A 9,484-nucleotide genomic window follows, 5' to 3' on the forward strand; every position below is an offset into this window, starting at 1 on the left:
TTGTGAGAGCGGGAGTTAAGGAGGGGGATCTCGGCCCTGAGATTAGGCTGAGGAGACAGCCGGGCAGAGATAATGGGGGGAAAGACAGCTCCACTGAGGGCCAGGCATCCGCAGGCAGATGTAAGGCTGTCCAGAGCTGAGGACAGGGAAAAGGTTTCTATAATTTGGGTGCCTCCCACAGACAAATGATAAGGTTTTGACGGGCAGCTTTGTCTGCCTTAGAAGCCCAAGGGTCCCACCAGCCTGGCCTTGCTGGTGAAAGGGCTCCACTTGGGAAAGAGAGAGGAAAGGGCATGTCCTAGCTAGCAGGACAGAAGGACCATGGCCTCGTCAGGAACAAGCCAGGAGAAGGGCGCAGACACAGATACAGGCTGTGCCAAGCCTTGCTTGGGCTGCAGTGCCACTCACCCGGGACATGCCTGCTCGCCGTGGGACACGATGGCGCAGGCAGGCGCCCAGCTCCCACCCCGTGGCCCCAGTGGGCTCCGCCACTCGCCATGCGGCTCAAGGCATGCGGGCGGGATGAGGGGCAGGAGGATGCTTTGGGGCGCGGGGTGCCTGGGCGCTCCGGGGCGCAGCGGGGCAGGGCGGCCGGAGGCGGCGGGCCCTTTAAGTGCGGCGGCGGCGGCACAATGGCCATTATCACTTTAGCTTTGGAAGTGACCCCCGGCCCGCTCCGCTTTCATCTGGGTCGGGGCCGCGGGGATGGCCCGCTTCCTGGCGGGGGAGGGGAGGGCGGGGGCCGGCGGGGAGAGGAGAGGAGGGGAGGGGCGGCCCGGCCCGGCTCGGCCCGGCCCGGCGCCGCACGCGGCCGCCCGCTCCCGGGGGTCACTGCGGGGCTGGCACCGGGGCGGCCGCGGCTCCGCGCCGCTTCCTGCCGCCGCCCTTAAAGGTGCGGGGCGGCCCAGGGTGCGGGCTGGGCGTGACTTGACCCGCGGAGTCAGGTGAGTGCCGAGCCGTGCTGGGCGCCGTCGGGGCCGTGGCTCCTCGGCTCCTCGCCATCCCCTCCAAAGCCGCGGGCTGTCCCGCTGTGGCGGCACCATCCCCGGGCGGGCGGGCGTCCAGTCGCCTTCTGCCCTCGGTCTCCGCTCCGCAGCTACCCGGGCACCGGCGGCCTCTCCCCCGGCCCGGGGCTGTGTGTCCCTTTGTCTCCTGGCGAGGGGAGCGGCCGCCTGTGCTCCCACCCGGGGTGCGGGGCCGGCCCCGTCGCGGGGCAGCCGCACGGAGCCGCCTCCGCCGCCTTCGGGAGAGGCGTAGGCAGCCGCGGGTGCCGGGGCTGGGGGTGTCTGTCAGGCGCCGCCCGCACCGAGCGCTCAGTGCCCCCGTCCGAGGGGCGGACGAAGCCGGACTTGGCTGCGGCGCTTCGGCCTAGGTTAAGGTGGGTCTGAGGCTTTTCCCTCTCCCGTTGAGCGACGCCCCGTTTGTGAGCTTCGGTGGATCTGTGGATGTTGGCAGATGGAGCAGGCATCCTGCTGCCTTTGCTGCTTGCCCCTGGAGCTCCTCCGGTGATATTTCTAGCCTAGACAGCTGCTGGAGGCTACCACTTCTGTGCTCCTGCCGTACGGTCCCGCTGGTTCAAATATTCTCCTCTCAAATGAGAACCTGTACCACTGGGGTGGTGTGAACCCGCAGCTGGGGCTGGGCAGTGAACCGCTTTACCCAGGCGGGCTGGGGTGCATGAACACCCCTGCTCCTCTGGGGTACCTGGGGTCTTGGGCAGTTGGGGCTGAAGTCTCCTGGATTCCTGCTGGTGGGAGCATTTTTGGGACTGGCTGGGGGAACTTGCACTACTGGATGCCACCAGCCCATCAGTTTAGGTGAGGGAACGTGACCTGCAGCTGTTTCTTATCTGTTACAATGCAAAAGTGGCCAGGTTAGGTAAAACCTTTATCAGCAGCAAAAAGCTCCCTTGGTTACTTCTTGGTGCTGAGGTGGTTTAGTGAACACTTGTCTGTCGTGTTCTGCATGCTTCCCTGGGGCTGTGCAGGGAGAAGCGTTCCCTTTGCATCAGGTCCTCTGTGCTGAGAGCTGCTGGGTTTGATCTGGCCATGAACCAAGCCCCCTGGCTTTTCTGACTTCTGGTTCTGATTTCCCCAAGCCTCTCTCCACCTGCCCCAGGAGTTCCCTGCTGCTGATTCAGCTGTGGGTTTTGCCTTAGGATTGCTCTGGGACGCAGGAGCTGACAATGACATTGAGGCTGTGAATTTATTGCTGAAGAAAAGGATTAATCGCCATTAGCTGTGCCTCCAGCTCTTTCTCAGTCTATGAGGGGCTGGGAAATGCCAACTAGGACAGAAATACCGGGGTTGTTGCTGATGCTTTCTAGTCTATATCAACTATGTCCTCATCCTCTTCCGGGTGAAAAATGTCTGTCTTGTCTTTCTTGGCTCTTCTGGTGGGACAGGGCTCAGCAGAGCTTGGCTGCTGCAAGGGGAGCTGGCTGGCTCCTAAAGCATTTGACAGACCACAGAGAGGGAGGACTTGGGCTCTCTCAGCCCTATAGTTTTCCTGAGTTGTGCCTTTGTTTCAGCTCCTCAAGCTCATGTCACTTAATGTAGGCTTAGTCAAAATTTCTACAGACTTCTAGGAAAATAACAGTGTAGATCTGACCTGAAGTGACAATTCCATACCTTCTCAGACCAGGATTTTAGGACAGGTTTATCTTCCCTGCTTCACAGCTGTGTGCATTCTCCTGTGTTTGTCTCTAGTAACTGATGCCCTACAGCTGTGGGAGCAGCTGTAAAACGTTCTGGCCTCTGACATGCAGGAGATTGTGGAGAAGTTTGGAGCAGGGGAAGGGATGCAATTGGTGACTACCTGTCATCTGATTAAAGGCAAGGGGCAGACGCAGCAGCACAGAGGCTCCTTGTGATGAAGAATTTCTATGTGTCTGTGTGATTCTGTGGCACCTCGTGTGGTTTGTTCAGGCCAGGGGCCATAGATGTTACAGCACTAATAACCATATCTGCAGCAGGGCTGAAAACTGGGAGAGTTCTGGCTGGACATCTGCTTTACTGTACAGCTGCTGCTTTTTCTGCTTCTGCTGTTCCTCATGTACCCACAGAGCTGTGAGTGCATAGTCGTACCTGTGAAGTGTTGAGAGAAGGTGAGCTCTGCTGGGCTGTGAACTGAGCAGGCTGCAAAGTGATGCTGTACATAGTAGGCATGATATGAGAATGAAGATTAGGAGAAAATGGGGGAGATTTGGCTTCTTGAGTGAGGTGTTGTGGTCCCTGAGAGAAAACTGGCCCAAATAAGGGGGGAGAGTAGGCTGGCTGGGGACAGGCCTGAGCTGCCTGACTGTGAAAGGATGCTGAAGAGGGCTGCACTGATGAAGCTGGAGCTAAGACCCATGCAGCCATCATGAAAGGAGTGCTGGGGATAGAACCACATGGGAATCCAAAAGCTGAACAAAACTTCTGGATTCCTATGTGGAATCCAGTAGAAATACAAAGCTTTGACCCTTTGTATTTCATGAGTGGGAACGGGCATGCAGAGGGAGGCAGGATAGGACTGGGACCGGCTCAGGCAGGGAGGAGTACTCCATAAAGACTCTGTAGTACCGACTCAGTGCTTGCACTCTGTCTGTACTTTTGGGTTGCCTCCTGCCTGGTAGCTCATCCAAGAGAAGCCCTCCTTTTGTGCCTTCTCCTTAGCTGGTGGTGTGTGTCGGCTGAGCAGCAAGTGGCATCTGGTGTTGGCTCAGGTAGCGTAGCCATGGCTTGGGCTGGCTCTGTCACTTCTATCCAAGGTTCTGTGGCAGTTTTTGGTGCATGCAATGGGTGCAGCTGCAGTGCCCTGCTCCGAGGGAGAAGGCAAGCTCCTTGCCCCTTCTTCTGTTGAGCTTGAGCCAGGTGCGTCCATGGCCCCATGCAGGGTGGTTCTGTCACAGGTTCTTTCCTGCAGCGATGACATTTTCCCTTTGAGGGAAACTTTTCCCTGGGTGCACCTAGGAGAGTAGTAAAATGGAAATGATGGAACCACTAGAGGGAGAGGTGGGTGTAGGAGTGATGCCAGGCCAAAACCAGGTATGCAGTGGTAGGAGGTGACCTGGCTTCCCACCCCATGGGTGCAGTCCCTCCTTAATTCTGCTTAGACTAGTGGAGGCTGTGTGCCATATGTGCTGCCCACAGGAGGTCACTGGTGAGCAAGCTGAGCTGTTCCATTCCCGGGTCTGCCTGGTGAGGACTGGAGCTTCCTCCTTTGTCCTTGCAATGTGCATGGTGGCCTTTCCTCTACATTTTTCCCCCATCCTATCCTTTGGTCAGGAGCTGGATTTGGAGGCCAGGTCACTGCCAGTCTGGAGTGTGCAATGTCTTCATCTCCAGTGACTTCCTTATTTTTGCCATCCTTCAGGATGATCCAGAGGCACCAGCTGGTGCAGTCTGTGCTGCAGGAGCTACAGGAAGCCACCGAATGCTTTGGTCTGGAGGGCCTCACCAGTGCTGCGCTGGAGGCAGAGAGGACCTTGTCATCTTTCTCCCTGCCTGGTTATTGTGGAAGTCAGTTCCAAGAGGAGCTGGAGGTTGACCGGGTAGCCAGGAGCCTCTATCCTGAGGATGCCCCAAGTAACATGCTGCCTCTCGTTTGCAAGGGTGAGGGAAACCGCCTCTTTGAGGCTGCTAGCGTGCTGCTCTGGGGCAACCCCAGCCTCAGCCTGGAGCTGCAGGTGCGAACTGTGGTGGAGATGCTGCTGCACAAACAATACTACTTGAATGGCATGATTGATTCCAAAGTGATGCTGCAGGCTGCCCGCTACTCCCTCTGCACTGAGGAGACCCCGGAGATGACCAGCCTCCCCATGGCTATCCTGGAAGCCATCTTTGATGCTGATATCAAAGCTACCTGTTTTCCTGGCACCTTTGCCAACATGTGGCATGTCTACGCTCTTGCCTCAGTACTGCAGTGTAACATCTACTCTATCTATCCCATGAGCAACTTGAAGATCCGACCCTATTTTAACCGGCTGATCCGGCCCAGGAAGTGTGGCCCACGAACTTCCACGCTACACATCATGTGGTCAGGGCAGCAGCTCTCCCGGCAGGTCTTCAAAGCACAGTATTTTGTGGCTGTGGTTGGTCTGGAGGAGCTGGAACCCACAATACCTTCACCAGAGCCTCCTGTCCAGCCCATGAAGACCCTTGAGCTGCTGAACAGTGACCCCCAGCTGACCTACTCCAACCTGCGTGACCGCTACAGCATTACCAAGAGCACCTTCTACCGCTGGAAGCGCCAGTCTCGGGAGCACCGGCAGAAAGCGGCTGCCAGGTTTGCAGCTAAACACTTCCTGCAGTCCTGCTTTCAGGAGGGCAATGTAATCCCCCTCCAGCACTTCCGACAAATGTTTCCAGAAATCTCCCGATCCACATACTATGCCTGGAAGCATGAGATGCAGAGCACAGTCAATGGTGATACCTCTGCTCTGTCGGACGCCCACAGCTTGCAGGAACTTCACAGGGTTGTCCCAAAAAAGGCTGATGTGAATGAGCAAAGAAATCCACAGGGGAGCTTAAAATCCCCAAGTACTTCCCCAGATCCCATTCAAGCAGGAATCTTTATGCAAGGAGCCAAATCCTACCTGGAGAAATGCATTTCCATGAACACTCTGGTGCCTTACAGATGCTTCAAACGCAGCTTCCCAGGCATCTCCAGGTCCACTTACTATAACTGGCGAAGAAAAGCGATCAAGGAGAACCCCAACTTCAAACACCCCCAGTCACCCTTGGATAACCAGAAAACTCTAGCTATAGGAAAGCCATTCCTGCAGTTGAAGCCAAGCAGTGTCCCTGTTAGGAAGAGACGGAATGGAGACCAACCAGCATCCAGGAGTCTGCTGCAGCTCCATCCTTCTCTGTGCTGGAGAAAGCAGCTGCGAGATGTGGCCAGGAGGCAGGTCCAGCAATGGCAGCTGCCGTTCTGCAAGTACCGCCTGCGCTATCCATCTCTCTCCTCCACAGCCTACTGGTTTTGGAAGGGCAGTGGCCAAACCATGTGGCAGCATCGCCTGCCCTGGAGCAGCTCCAGCCTGCCATTGAACCGTGTGGCTTCCCTGGCACCTCCAAGAGCAGAGCCAGGCCTCAAACCTCAGTGCCATGTGGAAGTAGCCACGAAGCACACAGATAAGCCAGTGCCTGCTGTGCCGTGCAACACCAGCATTTCGGGCTATGCCGTGTCGGAGAGAGCCAGCAGCGGGATGTTTGTGATGGATGTGATTGCCACTGCCCAGTTCAAGGCACAGGCCAAGCTGTTCCTGCAGCAGCGCTTTGAGTCGAAGACCTTCCCAACCTACAAGGAGTTCAGTGCCCGCTTCCCACTCACGGCCCGCTCCACCTATTACATGTGGAAGCGCGCCCTGCACGATGGGCTGACGTTGGTGGATGCCTGAGCTGGCCACAGCTCCTCTGCTGATGTGCCCTTTGGCCCTATGGTGCAGTGCCCAGGTTGGGGCCTCGCTGATTTTTGTTCTGGTTTGGTTTTGTTTTGTTCCTAGTCTCTGGCTTTCTTTTTTGTGTGGTTCAATCAGGTATGGGAGCATCCTTGTAGTGCCTATTGCCAGAGGCTGGAGGAGTGGAAGGAGAAGGCATTGAGTATCCCAAGGGAGAGGGGCCAGGTAATTTTCCTTTCTTTGTGCTCAGAGGATGAGCAAGGGAGGTAATACTGTGCCAGTGTCATGGGATGTTGCTGGGCCTCATGAGATGGATGTGAAAGTCTCTCTGCCCCAGGCAGTTGCTTGAATGAGTAATGTGGATGTTCAGGATGAGCATGGAGGTGCCTAGCATCTCATCAGTGAGCAGAGTAGTAGTGGCTCAGCTGTAGGTGAGGTTTGGGAAGTGCTCAGCTTTATGTAAGAAGCATCTTTGGGCTTTTCCCAGCTAAGGAGAATAAAAGCTTCATTTGGGATGAGTGAGGCTCTTACTTGTAATACCTGCCTCTGGCTGCCCTGATCTTTCCTAGATGGAGCAGAGACTGGTAGATGAGGGGACTTGTTTGTGTCCTCACTGTAATCGGTATGCTGGGAATGCTAAGCTAGGAGTCAGTGTCTTTTGCAGGCCCTGGAGAAGCTGTCCCTGACCTTTCAGGTCTTGTAGCAATCACATTTCACACAAACCTTTATTCTCTCAGCTGGCAGCTACCCTACTTTTTCTAGGGTCTCTCTTCCTGAAGTCTAGGAGAATGCAGAGAGACTGCAACTTGTGTGCCCTGCATCCCCTGTGCTGTGCTGCAAGCAACATGGATGCGTATTTCTCACTTGTAAGAAACCAAAACAATAAAGACTCTTCCACTCCTTGTCCTGTGTGGTTTCTCACTCTCACTGCATGATTTCTAGGCAAGGCTTTTTTCCCCTCCCTGTCTTCTTTCTGAAACTGTTGAATGGGCAGGAGAGACTGTGCACACCGCAATCACTGTTCCTGAGAAGGTCCTCTTCTGGTTCCTGGTGGGGAGTGTCTGCTGCTTGATGTTGCCTCTCTGGAGGCCTGGCTGGAGCTGTGCTTTCCCTGGTAGGAGCCTAAGGCTTGCTTTCCAGAACAGATGCAAGGCTGGAGATAACCCAGTGTGCCCAGCCCTGTGTGACAGCAGGGGTGCACAGACAGTGTCTGAGGTTGTTGGTGCCCTGCCCTGAAGTGGTGGTGGTGTACTGGGAGGCTGAAACCACCTCTTGTATCTCTGCCCTGTGAGCATCTTGAGGTGTAAGACTGAGGAGGGCTCTGCCTGACTCCAAAAACCTTCATCCCCTTAGCGTGTGAGTTCTCCTGTGGTGTCTGTCAGCATGGCTGTGCAGGACTAAGCTCTAGGATGATGTCTAGGGCTGGCTGGTACCGCTGGCTGTCACCAACTGCAGTACCTGGTCTTGCTTCCCAGGAAGCTGTCAGAACTCAGAGCAACCTGCAGATGTGGGGGGAGAGCTTCCCAAGCTCTGCATTTACAGGGTCAGCAGGACTGACTCTTGTCTTACTCTCAGGCCTTTGACAGGGCATTAGGAGCTTTGGTGACCACATTAAGAGGAGATGCCATAACACATGTGGTGTGTCTGTCCCAAATCCACCCTCCTGCTCTGCCCCACCTCCCAAAACTGCACACAAATAACTTGCTTTTCCTTAAGGTGTCTGGAACCTGTCACTGGCTGCAGCCCGGTCCTGTTCCTGAAGTAGTCTGGCTTCACTCCCTGTGAGCCTCCCAGGCAGAGGGGCCCTATGCTAGAAAGGTCTGCTGAGCTTTCTTCTGCAGCAGCCTGGCAGGAGAAAGGGGTGCTCAGACTTGTTCTGTGGTGGGGCAGCCATGTTGAACCAGGATCTGGGGCATGTCTGAGAAACCATTTAGCTCCTTGTCCTTGGTGATGGTGGGGTCTCACCACTGCCCATCCAGCCCAGCACGTCCTCTGTGGTCCCAGAGGAGGCGTTCTGGGGCACTTGCTGTTTTGGGAAGGGAGACACATAAGGAGCAGGGAGCTGCCAAGCAGCGCTGTGTGCTGCTGCAGAGAGCCCTGGGCTCTGTGTCAGGAAGTAATTGAAGTAATTAGCTGCCAGGGAGGACTCATCCATGAACTCCTCTAAGGGACTGAGCTGGTAATTACTGCAGAAAGATTACCTATGTCTCCAAACTGCTGGAGGCTGGAGATAGCTGCTTTCAGCAGCAGTGTGGTGGCTGTGGCAGCAGCTGTGAAAATGGATGGAAGACCCCCCCCCCCCAGTGTTCTCTGCCATGCCTGAGCCAAGGGAAGCAGCAGGAAGGGTGGGTTTTCTGATAGTGGCTGGTGCCAACATGGGCCTTGTTTGGATGGCCATGAGGCTGGGGCAGCCTGTGCCTGACAGCAGGGCTGGGGCATCCATCAGCATGGCACAGCACAAGGGGTAGTGGTCAGGTGCTGCTGGGGGCAGGTGGGCATCAGGAGAGCCTGGGAGAGCCTTTGTGGTGTGTCCAGTGCTCTGCAGAGTGAAGGAATAGTTTCTGCTTCACATCACCCAACTCTCCCTGAACTGGGAGTGCTGCATGCATCACACGTGGCCAGTTGCAGGATGAACCTCTTGTGGGTACTGGGTTCCACAACCCTTTGCAAGACAATTTTTAGGAGCCCTGATGAAGAGATCTAGGTGTAATATTTTCCTTGCCCTTAGCTGGATGCCTGGGTGGGGCATGGGGGGACAATAATACTCATTTCCCTCCCTTTGCCTTGATGGCAGCAGGCCATGTTGGATCACTGCCTGCTGGCACCACCTAAATGGTGAGTGCTTGTTCATTATTGATGTCATTTGTGGCTGAGCACAGTTTAAATGGGGGGAAATGGTAGCAATTGATTGGTAAATGTCATGCTGCTATCACACTGGGCTGGTGCTGGGAGGTGAGTTTGAGGCAGGCTCTGCTGCTCCACATCACAGTGCCAGGCACCGGGTGGTGCATGGTGCCCCTTTGCACCTGGGCAGTGAGCTTTAGCTCAGGTGTCACCTCAACTCTGTCGCAGACAGGTGCTTATAAATACTGACCCCAG

General features: G+C 55.8%; 1 protein-coding gene across 1 annotated transcript; it reads left to right on the forward strand.

Moving 5' to 3' along the window:
* Positions 1-826: 826 nt before the first annotated feature.
* VRTN (vertebrae development associated) lies at positions 827-6,541 on the forward strand. Its single transcript, XM_030949865.1, has 2 exons — positions 827-944; positions 4,357-6,541. The coding sequence occupies exon 2, from the start codon at positions 4,358-4,360 to the stop codon at positions 6,383-6,385; it is 2,028 nt and encodes a 675-aa protein (XP_030805725.1). The 5' UTR covers positions 827-944; position 4,357; the 3' UTR covers positions 6,386-6,541.
* The last annotated feature ends 2,943 nt before the right edge of the window (positions 6,542-9,484 follow it).

The sequence above is a fragment of the Camarhynchus parvulus genome, chromosome 5 (genome assembly GCF_901933205.1).
Source record: "Camarhynchus parvulus chromosome 5, STF_HiC, whole genome shotgun sequence".
Taxonomy (NCBI): Eukaryota; Metazoa; Chordata; class Aves; order Passeriformes; family Thraupidae; genus Camarhynchus; species Camarhynchus parvulus.

Bases quoted from the DNA above. Each gene is read 5' to 3' on its own strand.
- VRTN (XM_030949865.1), top strand. From the start codon at position 4,358: ATGATCCAGAGGCACCAGCTGGTGCAGTCTGTGCTGCAGGAGCTACAG.